Genomic DNA, 20752 nt, shown 5'->3' with positions numbered 1-20752 from the left:
AATGCAGCCCTCCATTTTTCACTTGCTGTATTACCTAAATTCAAAAAAAAAAAGGCAAAAGTACCATGTCATCTAAAAAATAAAGCCCAAAAAAATAATTCCAACATCTGAATTTTAAGTAAACAGCCATTTTTGTGATGGGCTGAACATACAACACTGCTTCATGTTTGATTAGTTTTAATTTTAAATTAAATATTATTTTGGTGCTTCTTGAAAAGAAGGAAAATAAGAAAAATAAGTGTAAGCAGAATAGAAGATAAATAAAACAGAATAAAAATTTTAAAAAGGATGAAAAATATTTCCTTTCCAAACAGGAAATGTTAAAATCCATATATTTAATATCATAAGCATTCAATATTTGACATATTTTGGTTTAAATTATTCAAAAAATACTTTAAATGAAGAAGTTGCTTTTTTTTTCACATTATTTATGTCTGCTTAATTATTATAAAATGGAAAGCTAGGGCTTGTGTTCTGTGTTTGGTATTTCTGTTAAATGAAATATGAAGTGTAATTCCCACTGATGTTTTTGTGTATTCCCAAAATCAAGAGAGACACTAAATTTCTTTCCTTTGCTTTTAACACTGCCTTATATTGATTAACAGTGAGAAAACACATGCTTTATGCAATTATATGATTTGGGATGGTTTATTTTTATTCTGTTTGAGTGGCAATAGATTATTTGGCATATCACTGCCCATCATCTCCATTTACACATTTAGATATGAAATTACTCAATCTTCTGAATCCATTTTCCATGCTAGAAGCACAAAATACCTCCTTGGTGAATATTTTATTGTGTGTTATTGTATCTTTTAAGAATGTGTGAAGAGCAGACAACTAAAGTAAACCCACTGAACTCTTGCTCATATTTAGCAGATTTTCTAAGGTTGCAGCCTTGAATCTACTGACAGCAATGAGTGTGAGTGAATGTTGTGTGTGAATCTTTCAGTGAAGAGGCAGAAATGCAATTTAAATTTTTTAAGGTACACATGCAGCCTAAAAATCTCTACTACATTGGCTTAAGATGCAAATATTCAGAAAAATATTTATTACTCTATGGCTGATTTCATGGCAGTAACAGTTTTACATCTTGAGAGAAGTGGTTGAATGATGGAAATGAAGGAATTGTACTAGCAATGAATTATCCCCAAGGCTAGTAATAAAAAGAAATCTGATTCTGTCCTATCTGTCTAAGATACTCATCAGTTTGTCATAAATGTTCCATATTTAGGACATAGGAAAAGTTTTCAATAGATGAGTCTGAATACAACTGGCACTGAGAATGAACACTGAATTCCCTTTAAAAGCTGATCTCAGTGAATGAGCACGCTGTGAGGTGTTTCTGCCATAAGTACTGAGCAGGAAGAGTTCTTTCCAGAAACTTAGAAACGCCCTTTAATGATCTGTTTGATCTGGTTAGTGCCTGTTGTGAAATCCAATACAGGTTTGAGAGAATAGTTGGGGATGGGAAGGGATTATTTTTTTGGGCTGTTTCTTCCTCACTTGTTATGTTTTTTGTGAAATTAGAAAAAAAGCAAGACCATCCAAAGGGGATTTTGTATGAATCATGTACTTTAGCACTATGCAAATAGTTTGTAATCTAAATAGCAAGAAGGCATGTGGGGGATTATGCGTGGTTTTAATGGGGGTTTTTCACATTGATGTTTCTTTCAGGGTTTTTCTAAAACTATAATGAAAGATCTCTAAAGGAAAATGTTTGTTGCTAGCTTCTGTGAAGCAGAAAGTCTATAAAGAGCTGCAGAGTACTTCTGTTTCCCCACAGTACAAAGAATGATATGTAAAAGTACTCAAGGGTGTTCTCCAAATTATTTGAGTTAAAGGATGGTTTAAAACTTGCTCATATATTTCTTTCCTCATGATCACATAAATAGTGTGGCAAGACATTTCTGGGGATGTAATTCTTTGCTTTGGCTCAATGTTGTTCAGGTTCAACTCAGAAAAGCTTTTCATCCTTTCCAGGACACAAGACAGCCCAAGTCTATGAACTTGTCTGTGAACAAGTACTCCCACTATTTAAATTTCACCAGATCTTTAACCCAACAGAAGTTCAACTTGACAATTGTCTCTTCTTTCTGGCATTGGTTAAGTCAAACCACATTGCTGCCTTTACAAGAAAAGATAAAGTAAAATGTAGGGAGGACAGCTCCTGACTTGAGGAGTCCACAGCGTCCTGTCCTACTGAAATGGGGTCATCCCTTGAGAAGTGGATTCTCCTAATCCCTCTTCAAAGTAGAGATCTCCTGAGGTTTTAAAATACTATACAACAAGAAGTACTTTCCATCCTAGCCTTTTTTTTTTCCCTAAACACTGCTAATGTGATGAGGAAGACTGAAAGCTAAAATAATCACCCTCACCTCCTTAACTCTCTTGGTACAGCACAGACAAAGAATAGCATAAACATCTTGAGGCAAAAGTGGGAAAATATTGAGGGGAGAAAACAGATACAGCAAGGACCTTGGTCCGGTGGGTGTAAAGAATAGCAAGAGAATTAATGTGTGACTTCCATGCATGTATGTAATTTAGTAGATAGCAAGCTAGTGTGTGCCCCATCTGTCAAGTAAAACTGACCACTTTTTATCTAAATATAATACCACCACAAGGCAGCATAAATCTGTAATAGAGCACCAGGCTTTTTTTTTCTCCTCTTCCCAGTCAATCTTAAAGTTGAGTAAGTCAGGCTAAGGAGCAGTCTGCTGAAATACAAGTGATGGAAGCTCACCATGTTCTCACATTCTGGTAAAGGTGACAGGCTTTCCCAGGACAGGTTAGCCAAATTAGGCAAACATGAATATTACTTGAATGCTACTATAAAAGTTTTTCCATAATTATCTGGTAATGAGAAAAGGTCAGAACTAATTCTGTTCTGCTGTCTTTCCCTGTTGTGGGCTAGTACTATTTGGCAGTGGTATGGCACAGGACAGGGTATATTTGTTACTGTCAGAGAGTGCTGTACATTTTTTTTAAGCTTGTGTGCAACTGGACTGTGTTGAGGAGCAATCATGGGCTTCAGTCTCTGTGTGGTGTAATCTGCTTATCATGCAAACCCAGAATAATCCCCCTCCCTTCTCTTCCCTGTGCACACAGTAACTGGAGAACAGGACACTCGTGACTGTGACCCATCTTCTGTTGGTGTGTGTTTGAGAGACCAGGAATGTAGCAAATTCATATTCAAATCCAACCAGGTAGCTGTGATGCACCTTCTTCACTGCCAGTGTGAAGGTCTGTGGACATGGAAACAGTGAGGAAGAGGAAGAAAGGGAACTTCATGCTCTGATGAGAACTATTAGAGATATGCATTCTGAAGAGCAACCTTGGTTCTTTTTTTTAACTTTTCAGTTTACCTGCTGCTCATTTTTGTAACCCTTACCCTCAGTCTGAGTGTATTAGTCCAGAGCTCTGTAACTGCTTCAGCATTGTGTGTAGCATAGGTTTTATGATAAACCAACTCTGACATCATCTCATGAGTCACACGCGATCGTGAGGCAGTGCGTGCTAACAGCATAAGGAAACCTCTATTCTATGTTCTGGTCATTCTTGACTCCAAAGCTTATGGGGGTGACAAATCTTAGAAACATTGAAAAAGGTTTGTTTGGAAAATGCTTTTTTAAAAATTTGAGCATAGCCTCTGCTTTTTGTGGCTTTTTGTGTTCGTAATAAGAGGTAACGCTGTTTGTATTATATTGCCACCTGTATGAAAAGTTGTGCAACACTTTCCATTATAAGACTGTTTCACTTGCTTATGTTGCCAACATTCATCTGTTTGGTCTGATTTTCCATGCTGGGTGTCTCCTTCAGGCTGAATTTCTTGGGAAAGTTTCAATAAAAATACTTGAACCATTCCAGGGAATGAGAAGAGGGGAGAAAACTACATTTTGCTTATGTTTATTAAAGTTGCTGCAAGCACTTGATTCAGAAATCATTGCACCTACATTTTTTGGAGCAGGGACTTGAATAATTAGGAAGGTTGAAAGGGTGAGGAAAGAAAAAATGGGTGTAGAAGAGATTTCTTTAGAAAGAGTTTACTCCTGCCTGCTGTTATGAACTGTTGGCAAGAAAGCACACAAACCCCATGCCTTTCAAAACAGGGTCAATGAATGGCTGGGAGCTGAATGATCCTCCTTGTTTCACTGCACCTATATGATGTATTGGTTTGAGGGAGAGAGGATTATGAGGTGTAAACAAAATCACATGCAACAGAAAAGGTGACTGAAATGTGCACAGGGGAAGGGTTATGTAGATAATAATTTGAAAATAGCAGAGGTAGCTTTGCTCAGCAAAGAGACTCAGAGTTTGAAGATGGGCAGACTATCAAAAAGATGGGATTTAACCTAAGTGTTCTTACAGCAGCCTTTTTTAGTTACAGTTCATTTCCTGTTTCCCAGACATCGTGTGCATTTAAATAAGGAAGGGAAAATGGTATGCAGGCATGTAATTTAGAGACCAGTGTTCAACCCTATTTCCAACATGCTTGATTCATGAACATTGATGTTGCAGCCGTAATGGACTTCCAATATGAAAATTAAATTTGTTGGAAATGTCATTCTATATCCATCATTACAATGCTTATTTTAAGCTTTGAAGAACACTGCCATGGTCAGACACATGTATAATACTCTATTTCAGTTAAAATACTGAAAAAAGTTTCCTTTTAATCCATTTAGAAAAGTTTTATTTTTAAACCAACAGCACTGCCAGTGCTTCAGCAAATCAGTATGGGACTATTTGGATCTGGAAGGGTTAATTCCATACGTGAGATGTTGGAAATTGCACTTCTCAGCAGACTCTGCCTTCCATTTCTCTCAGGTTCACAGTGTAGACAACAAATGACATTTTGGAATATACTTTACATGCTTAGCCCAAATGGGAATGAGTTAAGAGGACGGGGAGAAGTTTCAGTTATAACTTCACATTTTCCTGATTTTTATGGACTTCAACCAGAGTGGTTATAACTCAATATTATTTTAACATTGTTATTTGTGGCTGAGTTTACTAAAGAGCGACTTTCATGCTGCTGCTTTTAATATCTTACAGTTGAAGTGATCTTCCAAGTTTTCAAGGATTTATAATGTTACCATAACATTTTCTTAAGGAATAAGGCTTCCCATCCAGAAGCAAGCATACATCATAGTACAAATTGCAAAAATAGTGAATTAGACATTTCCTAGTTACAGGAAAGCAAATGTGTACTGAATGACCACTTTATTAAGATCCTTTTACTTATATTTTCTTGAATGAAATTTAGACTTCCATTTGAGGACAGTTTTGTCAATATCATCTGCACCCTTGATTGAAGAAGAGAAATTTAGCACTCAATTGTTACTATGAATATCTGCATTTTAAATATTAACTTCATAAAAATGCCACCTCTGGGCTTGACATGATGTATTGTTGTCTCAGTTCAAAGAAGATAAACTGTCATATCACATACCTGTTTATTAATACTTGTGTGTTGATGCTACTTATCATGGCAAAGATCCACTTATTAATGGCTTTGTGGCATGGACAGACAGGATGCATCTTTATTGCTCTCATGGGACGTAAAATTTTATGCCATAGTGGTTTGAGACTATGGTCAAACAAATGCCTGGGTGTAACCTAACTTTTTATTCTGTATCATGTGTGAGTGCATATTGTTTTTATTCACTGGCAGGGCTAGTTTGTATTTCAGCCTCAAGGACAGAGGGCTGTACTGACACGGTGATTTACTTTAGCCTGTCTTAGGAATCCTTCAAGATATCCATAATTATTAATGTATATCCATATGTAGTGGAGGGGAAAGACAGAGGATTAAAACATCTCTTGACTGGCAAGTCATGAAGTCTGACTTGCAGAGATCCTGTTGTGGGGGGAGCCCAGTCTTTTCAAGTGAGAGTGAATACAAAGCAATGCTTTGAATATCAGCACAAAGCAGCATGTCTTCTGGTGTAACTCTTTGTGTATACTTGGAATAAAATGGTCTTTTTCAGTTCAATTGTTCCTTTTTGAAAGGAATCAGAATGAAAGTGAAAAAAGCACTTTTTATTCCAGATGGCATATGCCATGCAGAAAGTTGCACTGCTGGAATTACAGCACTGCGTGTGGTGCACACCTTGCATCATGCTGGGGGGATGCCCTCTCAGCGCCCCGCAGAGATGAACCTTGAGTTGCATCAGGCCTTCAGCAGCCTGTACAGAGCTCTACAGAGACCTCATCTGGTTTTCAAGAGCTGGGAACTCCAGTTTGAGGAATTACAATTTAATTAGACATATTTTATGCGAGGCAAAGTTATCTAAAACCCTTAGTAAAAGAATGTGATTATCCTATTGAAAATTATGTATCTACACAAAGTAATTAAGTCTATCCCTTTGACCTTCAGATTGAAGGTAATTTGCTGCTAACATTTTTCTCAGCTACTTTTTCACAGAATGATTGAATGTAGTTACTGTAAAGGACTGAGTGCAATCATTATATTATTGTTCGTAATGCTGAGCTCTGGTTGGAGTTTAAAAATCTTGTGTGTTTGCGCATGATGCAAGTATCTAATGTAAGTTTTATTGAAATCAGAAGGAAATGGCCCAGATGTTGAACACATAAAGCTGTTGATGGAGAAGCTTGTATTCTGTGAATGTGTGTTGCAGAGGAACTTGTCATGGCTGAGTTTAAAACTCCATTGGGTCACTGAGGGCAAAAAACACTTTATCTTAAAGCTTGCTGGTGGACAGTGGTTCAAAGCTCTCATCCTCATGATTGTCCTTGTTCTAGATTTATGACTGATGCAGCTCGACGTGAGCAGGAGTCCCTGAAGAAAAAGATTCAGCCAAAACTCTCTTTGACTTTGTCAAGCACAGTGTCCCGTGGGAATGTATCCACTCCACCTCGCCACAGCAGTGGAAGCCTTACTCCTCCAGTCACCCCTCCAATCACTCCCTCCTCTTCATTTCGCAGTAGTACTCCTACAGGTAAGCCCCTACTCTTTAATTCATCCCAAATAAAGGGAGCAGTGGCATTTGGAGAACAGGAGACATACTGAGGCACTGGTGTAAGAAGAGCCCCAAAAAATAAAACAGAAAAGCTTTGTGCTATTTTACATTTGGTCTGCAGTCCCTAAAATGTGTTTGGGCATTTGTTTCCAAATTCTTTGCAAAAGTAGAGGACGCTAACTTTAAATGTTGCAGCTGAAATTATGTGAAGAAACTAACCTTACCAGAAATGCCAAATGTGCAAAAGAGCCCTTGTGTGTCAGTAGGAGAGCTCTGCCTATGGTACAGTTAAAGATTTAAAAGAAGTGGTCAGTGTCTTCCCACTACCCCATTCCCCCCCCCCCTTTTTTTTTGTTGGGGGGAAACTGGAATTCATAGTAAGTGGTCAGGGAGGAATGTTCTGCTGATGTCATCATGTAGAAATTACTTTCATTAGGAAACTATGTTGATGAAAAGAAATAAAGGAAAAAAGGGATCTGTATTTTCCTCAAAATCTAATATTCCAGTGGTTTTCCAGGGTATAAACATCCTGGGAATTTTTTTGCACTGATTAGAGTAGCTGAAAATTGCTCGCTATCCTGAACCAGATCTCTTGGCCTAAGTCAGTCTGATTTACTTTAGGTAGAGATCTTGTCAGATAATTCTGGTACACTTCAGACTAAGTACCAGGATTTTCTTCTAAAAAGCTAAATGCATAAGTTAGGGCTATTCTGTTCTGTAATAAACAGGTTCAATATATTCTCCTTAGTAGGAAATCACTTGAGCATCACTGCCCTGAAAAACTGTTACACCACATGTTTTTTATATAGGCTTTTTCATATCTTAGTATTAATGAGTAAATGGAAAAATTGTAGCAGTCCTTGAGATGTTCTGTCTGCAAGTTGTAAAATGAAGTGGTTGTTCAGTATGTCCCTGGTTATAAAAAAGGGAAGCACATCAAGAAAAGCTAAATGATACAGTCCTAATATAATTCAGAAAATTTTAGATTTTCTTAATTATCTCCTGTTTGAAACAAACTGATTCATTTCCTTGACATCCTACAGAAGATGGCATTTCTTTTGTTTACTTTTTTGTACAGCTCCTCCTGAGATGCCTGATTCATGATGTGGTCAGGTAGTATAACTTTGCACATCCATCAGCAGTATTGGCTAGTGATGTACTCTTTGGAACATGTTCCATCAAATACTAAAGAAAAAACTCAGCATCTGTCTACCAAAATACTTTCATTATTTGTATATTTTCCAAACTTTTAAAGTTAGTCAGAATGTTGTTTTACTTGCAGTTAAGACAATCAGCTTGTTATGGCTACATTTCTGCAAGTACTGCCTGCCAGGTTATAAATAATACCAGCTTCCACTTTCTGCACCCTCTGTTCCAAGTTCTCTTTTGGACCCCCTCTTCCAAAGCTAGGGTTTGTAACATCCTAGTAGCAAAAAACACATATTCTTTCTTTAAGACTTCTGTAAAAATTTACTATTAACTGCATTGCATTTCAGCAGCCTCAGCCCAGAAATTCCATTTTTCTTATCTTAAAAGTTTTTCTGGACCTAAAGTAAGCATTGAGCTTTTTCTGTTAACCACAGGTTTTTTCCCAGAGTTTACTTGGTGTAGGATTTTTTCTAACTTGGATAGGTGAGGTGGTCAAAGTCATGCCATGACTGAGTTTCTGTAGGTGGAGTGCCTGGAGAGGCAGCCCAGTAGGGGTTGCACACTAACTTTAGATAGGCAGCTCACGTGTGTTTTATTGGCCAATGCAAAACGTTTTCCCTCAAGTGAAAGTGTATGGGACAGTTGATTACCAAGGTGGTGTAACCAAGGGTAGGTAGGCAAGCTTTGCTTCAGGGAAACAATTTACAGTATGTAAATTGTCCTGCATTTCAGCCTCACAGCGCCTGCAGAGCTTTCAAGCCCTACAGGCATACCCTCCACTGCATCCAGTGAGAATGAAGAGTATTGCTGTATTCCTTCCATGCAGTCCTGTTTGATTTGTACTCCGAGAAAACTCTTGTTAATTCATCTTTGAATGCAGGTAAACGTGTATGTTGTGGTAATTGAGACAACCAAGAGCCTATTTCCCCTTCGGTTGCCCTATGCCCTGTATTTGTTATAATTCAAATATAATCCTTGTCCTCATCCTCCTTTAGACCTATGCTTTGTCAAAAACAAAGTGGGATTGCTTTGACCTAGGTCATTCGTGAAATTATCAGGATGGCTGTTTCCCTTTTATTGTCTCCTGTCTCAGTTGTTGGACAGTTTGTGAGGGCTCAGCAGTGTGCCTGGCATTACTGTCACTGCCCAAGGTGGTGCCCCTTCAGATGCCAGAGAGGAATCATGCCCTGCAGGCTGGTGAGGGGGCATGGAACACATGTTCCTCAGCAGAGAGTGCCTGTCACATATGGCTTCTCATCATTCTCATTCAACGTAGAAAGCGAAAACCACTAATCTTTTGAGTCCCCTTTTCCATGTACTGTCCTCCCTTTTGGTAAGCTGCTCATCTTGGCTTTCCCAGGGCTGTTAGTCTTGGCTTGGGTGAAGCCAGGAGCTGCCTGGATCCCAGTCCTGTTGGTGCATGTCCTCATGGTGATGTCTCGCCACTTCCCAACAGTTTTAAGCTTACTGCTGTGAGTTTTCAGCAGAGTGCTATTTCACATAATAATCTCTCTTCTGTGTAGTGACCAGACTCCAACCCACTCAGCTTGTGAAACATGATAAGAGGCAGTTCAAGGTGTTTTGGCTGCAGAGAGTGTTTGTTAAGTTTCACAGTAAAAACGTGTGCCAGGAGACCACGGGGCCTCGTTGTCAGGCAGAGCTGAGCAGCGTCCAGACTGACCCACGCCGGTGCTGCGTGTGCACAGGAAAGCACCTCCTGCTTCTTGGTACAGGAGATTATTCCTAGAGGAGCAGAAATATTCATCCAAGTAGTGTGCTCTTTAGGGCTCTTCTCAGGTAATGAGGTAGACATGTATTTGTCTTCAGCTTCTGTGTGTTAGTTCCCAAAAAAGGCCCGTTTGTGCTTTTGGTGGGAAGTAGAAATGCAGTAATTAATTTTCTATACCTCCCCTCTGTTCCCTCGGGGTGGCTGGCATATGCGCTCTGCTTACATTTGGCTTTTTGTTCCCTCTCCCATAACAAGTTTTCTCTTCTTAAGACCTCCTCTCTGCAACCATCCTCTAATGGTTGCAGAAAGTTCGCTTTAAAAATTTGCTCCAGTTTTTTATTTTAACAATAGTGTCTCCCAGGAGACTTTGTTTAGTGGGGCTTAAATGGTCTTGTTAGAGTTCACAGGCAGGATTTAGCAAAAGAAATGGCTTCCATCAGGAATAAAGGCTCCTTAGGGTGATAGGGAAATTGAGCAAAGTAGCACCAGCACACAGCTTATTTTGGAAAGATGTTAGCAGTCTACAAATACTGAAATATCTCTTTATTTAAGGAGCAGTCAATTAAGTCACAAAAAACTTGTGTTGCTTTTATTTTTAAATGTCAATTTTAAACCCACAAAACTAATGAAGTCTAGTTATGGATAAAAATGGGGCTGGCATTGCATCCTTAACATACGTTGTTAATTTTTTGAATGTTTTCAAACATCTGTGTGGCTCACAGATGAAATTTCCACTCCTAACTTCCTGGCTTTTGAGTGTAAGTCAGAGCATTGACATTCCTTTGAAAGCTATGATATCTCTTCATACTGAAAAGCTTTAAAAGAGATCCAGTGATAAAAACTTAATGGGAATTAGTTAAATAACCTGTTCCAAATTTTACTTAGAAAAGTAATTCATAGTGATGAATCTCATTAAAAAAAAAAAGCCACTTCTGCATTGAAGAAATGCCAAAAATCATCTGAAACCAAAAGAAATGCCAAAAATCATCTGAAATTTGTTTATTGTTTTCCTTTATTTTTATGACCTTTTTTTTAAAAAAACTATTCCAGGCCTGGAATAGTAAATTTCAGCCAGGAGTGAATTTTTTGCCTTCCTATAAATCCTGAAGCAAGAGTTTAATACCACCAACTGCCTTTTTAATAGTTCAACCCTAAGTCTTGTGCCCTCCCACCTTCCTCTGCACAAAAAAAAGAAAAAAAGATAGAAAAAGAAAAGCTGGAGTACTTAAAAATCTCATACTTAGCATTTCATTTTGCTCTGTAGAAGCTGGCTCCTAGACATCCTTTCCTGGTTATTTTTTATTTTATATATTTTATATAGATTACAAGTTATAACATTTATGCAGTTTTAATAGGTTTATAGACCTATTTACTGCCTGATCATTTGGGGCAGTGGATGGCAGCCAGTCCTGGCACAAAGTGTTGAGGATGCTGTGGTTGCCTGGAAAAGCTGTGGCCATTCCTCAGCCCTTCCATTGGGAAGGAGATGAAAGAGTGCAGTTTTCATGGGTGGTCAAAGGCCGACCCCATGAGAGAATTGGCAAGTCCCATTTTGAGTTACAGCTGTCATTTGAGTAGGTGACTAACTATTGGTTTGTCTTATTAATTGGGATAAATGCCTTTCTGGGGAGTCATATTTGTTCAGTCATTTTTGATTGATTGCATTTGAAAGTTTTTACCTTTCATAAATATGTCAGACTTCCTTAAAACTTCCACCAGTCCAGTCTCAGTATCTAGTAATGTGACTCCGTTTTCTACCCACAGAAAATACCTAACTTTACAATTTTGGAGGTTTTTTTCCTTTCTGGTAAAACTTGAAAGTAATAAATCATTTTAATCTGGAGTTAAAAAAATGCTTTGTAGGATTTGCCTTAACCTTTAAGAAGTCTAACATCTAAAGAGTGATATTTTAATGAAATATGCCTAAAAATTCAGCAAAGTAATGTTATGAGACTTGAAAAAAAGAACTACTGAGGCAATCAAATTATTACTGTTGATGCAGAAATTACTGCATTTGCCATCTGAGGATACTATCTGAATGATGCTTTGGCAGATTTATAGTAAAGGAGTGGTTTTGTAGATATATAGAGCATATACTAAAACTGAAATCATGATTGCTTTGTAGCTTTGTCAGTAGTCCTAAAGCTGCACTATTTCAGTCAGAACACACTATGTGAAATGGGCCAATTTTTGTCTAATAAATCATACCAGTGGTGAAACACGACCTAATATAATATGTCACTCTGTAACAGAAAGTGAAATTCAATTAATTTTCAATCAAAAGAAAAAAAAAATCAGTCTTCCCCTAGTGTCTTATTTTCAGAGCCTGGTGTAGTTAAGAGTACTTTTTGTATCTAGAGTGATTGCATTCTTAAATGTCTGCAGTAATTTTAAATACATTTGTGTTTGATTCAGGTTTAGGTAACTAAATTAAGGAGAATCATATTCCATTTACATCATTAGGGAATATCTTCTAATACTGAATATTTTCTAAAAGGCACATATAAATTTTTACTCAATAAAATTAATAGATCCTGAAAACTCCGACTCTTAGTACTTTCTCTGATTCAGATGGGTTTTGTTCAGGATTCAAATGCTACTACTGGTAAAACAATGATCAAAAAATTACAGCTTCCTTCTGTATTAACAAGTGTTCGTGCTGCTGATGAAATAATTTAGAGCATCATTGTTCCCTCTGTGGGTGACTAATTTACAGGGGAGGAAAGTCTGCATATTGCAACACAGGAGCTCCTTTCTCTACCTACCAAAGGCAGCTGGGGCTCAGAAATTGATCTGTAAGGATCCACCTTTGTTCTGGTCCACTAAGGAGCTGTCTGTTGTGGAAGCTTTGATTTTGGGAAGTGAAACACTGTGTGGCAGTTAGGGGCTTTTCCCAATAAGCCTGGTTATCTCATGTACTGTTATCTCCACAATATGAGATACCATTTCTGTAATTCTGCTGTATAGAATTTGCCTTCATGGATAACTCATGAAGGAATCCTACAGGCCTCCTCTTGAATCTCTTCCGTTTTCTTCTCCAAGAATGCAAAAGCTGAAAGAAAACCACCCATTGTTTGCTGGTAATAGCAACCAAAACCACAATAGTAACCAGCCTTTGGAATTGGGCATTGAAATAGGGTAACAGGCATATGCTGGAAACTAATATGGTTTAGACTCTAAATGTGTGTTTAATTTTTTTTACTTTAAGTTGCTGAAAAAATGCGTTGTTGTAATGTAAAAGCTCATTCCTCTTCATAGGTATCAAAGCAGCTAACATTTCAGTAGAGTTTCCATATGTCAGGCTTTCAACAATGAAGTAATCATATGGCACAGACAGCTGTTGCACAGAGTGCTGGAACTGCACACTCAACAGAATCCAGCAAGAAAAAGAGATCTGCTCAGCTGAACCTACTTTGTGAGTTTAGAGTGAGCAGCAGAATTGTAAAATAACAGGGGTGTTCCCCCACAAATTAATTGAAGACTTACAGGAGGAGGAGTTAGATGCTCAAAGCTTTTTTGTGTTGATGGATATGGTATTAATGTGTAGCTGAATTAAGCAGAATTTGTTGCAGAACTGCTATTTATAGCAGGATCTGTTTGGCTGCTGTCAGCAGGTGGCATTTCTGAACTCCATGTTAGGTGGAATCAGAGTAGACTCTGAACCATTTATTCTGCTACTCAGTTGATAATCTGCAACAGCTTTCTCTTTGGGCAATGAAGATTTACTCAATATTGCTACAGCTAGAGAGATGCTGCTCTTTTGTGGTGGGCTTATTTTTACAAGCAAAGTGGACTGCAAAATATTCCTTTACTAGATCTTAATGGAGCTTGAAATTAGACTCGGGAGGACAAACGAGTGTGAACAAGTACACACTGATGGCATTTTGAAAATGATGCTACAAATTCAGGTCATGTGGGCTTCAAGCGCATGATTAATGTTTAGCACCTAGTACTGAGGAAGTAAATGCTGCCTGACTTGGAGCACATAACAAGTGCTTTGTCAGACTGGAATGGAGTATTCACCACTTGCAGAGTTGCAAGCTGAAAAATTTATGTAGTCACGAAAACCCAGCTTTAGCCATTCACTTCAAAAATTCCTCACCTGTGTTAGCATACTGTAAATGCTTAAATTTAATTATTACACTTCATGTTAAAGTGGCCTAGTATCATGCAGATGTAATTGAAAAACATAATGAAAAGTAGAAATATTATTTCAAATCCCAGGGCTGTTGTATTAAATTGTTGAGAAGTGGGCTGAGAGTGTTACGTTTTTGTGTGTTTGACTTACGGGGTGTCCAGCACAGTAAAGCATGAATCAAGCAAGCTCTGTTGCAGCTTGAAAAAACAGACTTTCAGATGTCTGAGGAACCATCTCATTACTTGTTCAGAACTTTCTACTTGTTTAATTGCCTGTTCAGAAACTGAAGAACTTTTATGCTATGTTTTCATTAAAAATTAGATATATGGACTCACTCTTGGATAAACACTATGGGCAAATAAGTAAGGCATACTTCATAAAATGAAGACCAAATTCAGTTCTCCAGCATAATGAATGTTTGAATACATTTGATATTTCAGACCTGCAAGGAAGGAAAAAGCTATGTTAAAATATCTTGTGGAAACTGAATTGTGGTCCCTGACAACATTTCCTTCTGAAGTGCTTCACTGTTGCTGGGTTTTCACATTTCTGTGTAGATGACACAAGAGAACTTTCTTTATTGGAACCAAAATGCAGGTTTGGGGCCATATATTAATCCTGCACAGTAACTAATATTGTACATCTAATTGCCCAGCATTTAGCAGTGTGAGGAACCTATTCCAACAGAGCCTTATGGGTGTTCTTGTAAAAAATAATGAAAAAAATAATGAATTACATTATGCTAAACAGTTGATCAATGTGTTACTTAACTATAGTACATGTGTGTGCTTAGACATGGTATGAGATTTTAACATGAGCTTTTGGCTGAGGTCATGACTGAGCACGAATAATAAGAGAAATCTGTAATAGTTTCCAGTTTCTACCTTAAGGAATAGAGCTGTAATAGAAGGTTTCTAGTAACAATGAAAAATAGTAAGGAAAAATACAATTATTTCCTATAGGGGTTTTCTTAGAACAGGTGGGATTTGTTCCCACAGCTAAGAGATGTTTTTTCAGAGCTAGATGTCACATTCCAGTTTTAGGGAGCCAGGCTGTGAACTTGTACATATTTAGCTCTTTCTTCAGTAATCCAAAGTGAAAAAATGTTCTAGTGTTCAGCATTGAGCTAAGGGCCTCAGAAACTGATTTTTTTTTTATTTCCTAGCAATCATCAGCTGTCAGGTGACTGCCCGACTTCCTTAGAGAGACAAGACTGTGTATTAACCTGGTTACTCAGTGACTAAACCAAACCAAAAGATTTACATTCCCAGAGCATACTGAGACTCTGGATTGGAGGATCTGCAGAGCAGAGATAATTCCATATTGTAGGCGCAGCAACAGTGTTGTCACGTCTTGGGCTAACTTGTAGCTCCAAACCAAACAGCTTGAAATTATCCTGAAGACCAAGACATTAACTTGGTCAAACCTTCACGTTTTTTTGACCTGTAGCTGTGCAATTACCTGGGTACCTGCTCTGCAGTTTGGCTGAACCCTGAAAGGAGGAAGGATGGGAGCTGGCCCACTTTGATGGCTGTGTCTCTTAAAAGGGAGGCCCTGGTGTCTTTTTTTTATCTCCCAGGCAAAACCAGAGTCATAAGGACTCACAAACGCCAGCTCTGTTTGCCTCACAGAAGTGATCTGGTTTGTTTTACAGGGTGTTTGGGACCCCTCAAAGTCCACCTGTTTCAGTGCACGTGGGCCAGGTGAATGAGGAGTGTTGGTTAAGGCTGCGAGCACCACAGGGCTGCAAGTCCATGGCTGCAGCTCTTTCTTGGTCCTGTAGCTCTGGGGTACAGATCCTGGCTGTGCAAGACAAGCTGGCATGATCCATAAGTGTCTTAATTTTTCAGAGGTTTGATATTTCCACTGACCCAAGCCTGTAAACTTGTGAAGAAGGAGCAAAATTATAGAGATTCTACTGGACTAATCTTTTCTGTGGTTTGCATAAAGACACGTGCTATGATAACTTCCCCTGCTTAGTCCTTTATTTAACTCCATCCTAAACTAACTTATAACTTAAGTACAAAAAGGCCTATACTATATTTACAGAATGATATTATTTTAAAGTGTTGCTTCTAACCACTAAATTGCTTTCAGAGTTAAAAGGACATTTTAAAGTATATATAGAGGAAAGTAAGGCTAATATGAAAATAACTGATGGGGGAAAATGGGGCTTTGCTGTGAGGAGCAATACATGTTGACTTTTTGAAATCATGATTTTTGCTTTTTGCTGCATTTTCTGTTTTTCTTCATTTTCCTACTTTATGGGTGCAATTTCATTCTAACTCTGTTAAATTTCTGATTTGCTTTTAACGTGGCAGTAAAAATGTGTTGAGCCCAGTTTGCTATAAAAATATGTTCTGGGAAGATTAGTTCAGCTGTCAGATTTTGTGCTTTCTAGTAGAATTCTGAATCTGACCAGAGGAAAAGGCACACAAATTTAACACTACCTTTTATTTCATCTCATTCACTACAGGTAGCTTTACACGTAATCTCGACTTCATGTTGTACTTCATCTTCCCAGCCCCTTCAGAGCATTCTTGTTTGATACAGACATAAATTGCACCAGCAACTGTAAAGCTACTGTGCTGTAGAATTGTATTTTAATTGCACATACCTGTAATTAATTGTATGGGAATTTTCACAGTAGTCTCCCCAAGGAACAATTTAATTGAAAAGTAACCGAGTTGTCTAGACTACAGCAACTCATAAAATCATCACTAGTTTTGGGGTTTGAGCTGCAAAGCAGCAATAGAAACATGGCTTGTAGATTTAAAGTACTTCCAAGCACAGGAACTATTTTATAATCCCCATTGTAGTAGCCTGCCCTGGCAAACCATTTTTAACAGCATCAAGAACAAAAAATGTACAACAAGCTTAAAAGTACAGATTATCTCTGTTAATTTGTGATAGGATAGGGATTTTTGTGTACAAGCACACCCATCACACACGGACCTATCTTTCTCCAAATGTGTAAAAAATACGAATTTTGTAGAAGGCACATTGTGTCTGCCTTTTCACAGCTTGTGGCATAACTGGTTTAACATAGGAATAGTGTGACAGTCAAAAAGTTACTTCAGCAGTTCTGGGTAACAATGATGGCATTCATGTTTGTGTGTTTATACTGCAAGGGCCAATTGGTGGAAGGATTTTTATTTATTTATTTACTATTTAACTTTGTAAGTAATCTGCTAATTATCTTGAAAATTCCTAGCTGAAAACACAAATGTTTTTCTCCAAGTTAGAAACAGTAGTGGCCACATGGAGCTTTTAGGTGTTTATTTAAATTTAGGTGTGTGTATATATGTGCACATATATACTTACACATATACATACCTATATGTACAGTACACTGTGACATTAAATGGGATTTATCTATACCACTCTAGTACCTTGAGGACTGAAAAAATTACCCCATGTCCACTGGTGCTGCATGTCTGCACGCTGCCAGCAGTGTTAGGGTTTAGCAGGAAAAAAGCCAGACTCATTTGGGCGGCACTTCAGTGTGCTGAAGATGATGAAACTTAAGCAAATGTTTGAGTTTTCCTTGCATTGTGGCCAAAGCAAATCAGAAGTAATAAAAAGCAAGGACTAACATACCACTTCACACTCAATGACTTATAGCCCAGAGAGGTTTACTTCACAGGGGAAATGGTGTATCGTGAGTTGATGTTAGCCAGCACAAGATTCTCAAAAGTATGTGACATTTTAGGAAAAACAGGGCTGTTTGTAGCTTTTGTGTATTTCCAAGTGAACTAAAAACCATTAAACATTTGCTGACCCCTAAAACCACAAGATCCTCTTGCCTTTTTAGTGCTTGTGGCCTGGCAGGTGGAAGACACCACCCTAATTCTTGCTGAAGATGAAGGCTGGTGCTTTGTCCTTGCCAGCATGGTCTCCCTCTTGAAAGGTTTTTCCCATATATAATCAGACAGTGGCATTCACAACAATTTCTGAGCGTTTCTGCCTCTAATGTCAAAGGATACAAGAAGCCAAGGAGCAATGGAAAATAGCAATTTGAAAACTACTTTGATTTCAGCCCAGTGATATGTCACCTGAAACAACTCACACCTGGTAACATACATTTTGTAGACCTGATTGAAACAATGACAGCCTCAGAGAAAGGGTTTTGACAGTGTAACAGGCACAGTGCACGCTTTATTTTATCAGAATCTTTGTCTTTAAAAATGAGAGAGGAGACATGACTCCCCACCAAGTGTGTTCTTATGCTTGGGTTAATTTCTTTCTGAGAAACACAAAGTAGGATTAATGAAAAACACAACAGATCTTTCCTGTAGATTTTTTGTGTAGTTAAACTGACAAAAGCCTTCATTCTTGTTTGGTAGTTGACAGCCTTACTGGTAATTCTGAGTCTTAGGGCTAGTTCTCAAATCATGCTGATGGTGTTTCTTAAATCTAGATGGTCAGAGCTTCAGAAGCATGCAGAGAGAAGTGGTCAGTGTATATTCATGCAGATTAAATCCTCCCGGCGCTTTGGTGCATTGAAGTGGAGAATTTGCCATTGCCTCCCTTGTTGCTGGTCAGGGCTTTGTGGCCCTCTTGGGCCTCATAAACATGAAATTTCCTCAGACCAAAGCTGCTGAAAAGGCCCTGAGCTGTCTTGCACCTCCACATCTCTGGGCAGCCTTTGTACAGCTGTAAAGCATGCATAAAACATGTCTCAAATGCATTTTCATAGCTTCATAAAGTGTAGTTCATTTATGTAGGTACTTTTTATTGTTAGCCTTTATCTTCAACATGGAACTGTTTCCTGGTACCGTTTCTATTTTTTTCTTCTCTTCCTTTATCAAATGGGGTAAAGAAGAGAAAAGAAAAACTGCGCTTTTGTTACGTGCATCAGGAGAGTCCTTAAGTACAGTAATAGTGCCCTGAACTTGTATTTTTGTATTTCTAACCTCGGAATGCAGGCCTAGCAACTAAAAAGCCAAAATAACATTAATTATGAGTGTTCCTTGCTGTGGTTTTTGGAGTATAAGTTTGGAACAGATGTTTGAGGGCAGAGAAGGGAGGGGAGGAAGGATGGATGTTTCTTTTTCTCAGCCCCAACTGGTTTTAATTTTTTTTTTTAACATTTTGCGAATATCTTTAAACATTTGCCAGACTTCGATTAACATCCTGTGACTAAGGTGGAAAATGTCCTACTTTGTTTTTCTTCAAACATATACCTGCTCTTGCTTCTCATGCCAAAGCCAGAAAAAGAAAGGATTCCAGCTGGCATAGGTTTTATTACTGTTACATTACTTTGCAGGTTAAGCCTCAAATTGGGAGGGGTCTGCTGGATTGATTTATTTATTTACTTTTTTTATTTTCATTATTTTTTAAAAGTGCCATTTAAAACACTGCCATTTAATTACAGGAAGGTAATGTTCTTTTTCGGTGAGTGTTTAACAGCTTATTCTTGTTTACATGAAGTTGTAGAAATCTAGTTTTTAAATATGTTTAAAGCAGAGATTGTGTTCTTGGGTTTATCATGTTTTTCCTGTACTGTGTATAAACACAAGATTGTACATTATTGAAAGCCCTTTTTTGTGGAAAACAGGATTGGGGGAAAAGTTTATATAAGAATGCAAAATAACTTCCCGAGACTATTGGCGCAGTGTGACCATAAAACCTCAGCAGCACATTGTGCAGTTACATTATAACAATTTGCTTTAGCACCTCAGAAAGCCCTGCTCTACAAAACACATGCCGTGGTATCAGTTGACTGTTTTTTTCCAGAATCAGTTCTTTACATGCATGTTTTTGTGATTAGTTGCTGTTCCACAAGTAATTGAAAGTGGTGGAAATTTTTTTTTTATTTATTTGTCTTATTACATGTATGTTTTGTTTGCATTTATTCATTCAGTAAGTTGTAATATATCTGCTTATATAGGTGTGCAAGCGGATTTATAAACTTTGGATTAGGATTTACAGTGCTTTAGTTTTAAAGACTGTTCTTTGCTATACCAGTATCAAGACACAGATATATCAAGAAAGAAAATGGCACACAGTTGCTCCTAAGGCCAGATAGAATCCAGCTGCTCCACCAACCCCACTATTGGCTCTGGGGAACTTTTTGGTTTTTTTTTTAACCTGAGTATGTTAGTTCTGTTTCTATAGTAGCCCAAAATGGAGAGCAGATCTCATGTGTAAATAGTTCTCCATTTTGCTGACAGTGAAAAAGAATATATAGCACTAATGTCATACTAATAGCACTTTAAATATAAAACTTTATGTTTACTTTGTACCTTTATCATTTTAGCTTAACGTCCAACATTTTAGGGTGATTTCCCATATAGGTTAGCTCAGCCAAAACCATTATATACCAAAATGCAATGTATTCAGATTTATGTTTTAACAGTAGGAGTGTTTGCATGCTTTTCAAAGTGAATCCAAACCTTGTAATGGGATACATTTTCAGTCACTTAAAATTCAACATGAGCTTACACTGAGAGCACTGAAATGAAAACTGCAGTTGGTGTGAAATCTTGGAATTGACCTATCTACCATGTCATTTAAAACACCAGGGTGCTGGACATTTAACCAAATGTGAGTTCATCCTGTTTGAAGTACCACCCTCCAAAATAGCTGGGGGAAGGATCTTTTCAGACTGTCCCTGTGACTGTGCAATTTACAGTTGCCATTTGACTGGGAGAGAGGGGAGAGGATGTCCAGATATACCTGCCCATAACCTTGGATGCTTAAATGTTCCCTCCTTTGGTTATAGCAGTGGAGGTCTGAAAGTGTGGTCTG

General features: G+C 38.0%; 1 protein-coding gene across 1 annotated transcript in view; it reads left to right on the top strand.

Moving 5' to 3' along the window:
- Positions 1-20752, top strand: part of JAZF1 (JAZF zinc finger 1) — a 185404-nt gene that overhangs the window by 149235 nt on the left and 15417 nt on the right. The window contains exon 3 of the mRNA XM_059487268.1: positions 6766-6962. Within this exon, the coding sequence (XP_059343251.1) occupies positions 6766-6962 (197 nt within the window). The remainder of the gene's footprint in view (positions 1-6765; positions 6963-20752) is intronic.

The sequence above is a fragment of the Ammospiza nelsoni genome, chromosome 1, assembly GCF_027579445.1.
Source record: "Ammospiza nelsoni isolate bAmmNel1 chromosome 1, bAmmNel1.pri, whole genome shotgun sequence".
Lineage (NCBI taxonomy): Eukaryota > Metazoa > Chordata > Aves > Passeriformes > Passerellidae > Ammospiza > Ammospiza nelsoni.
This window is presented reverse-complemented; position numbering and strand designations above follow the sequence as displayed.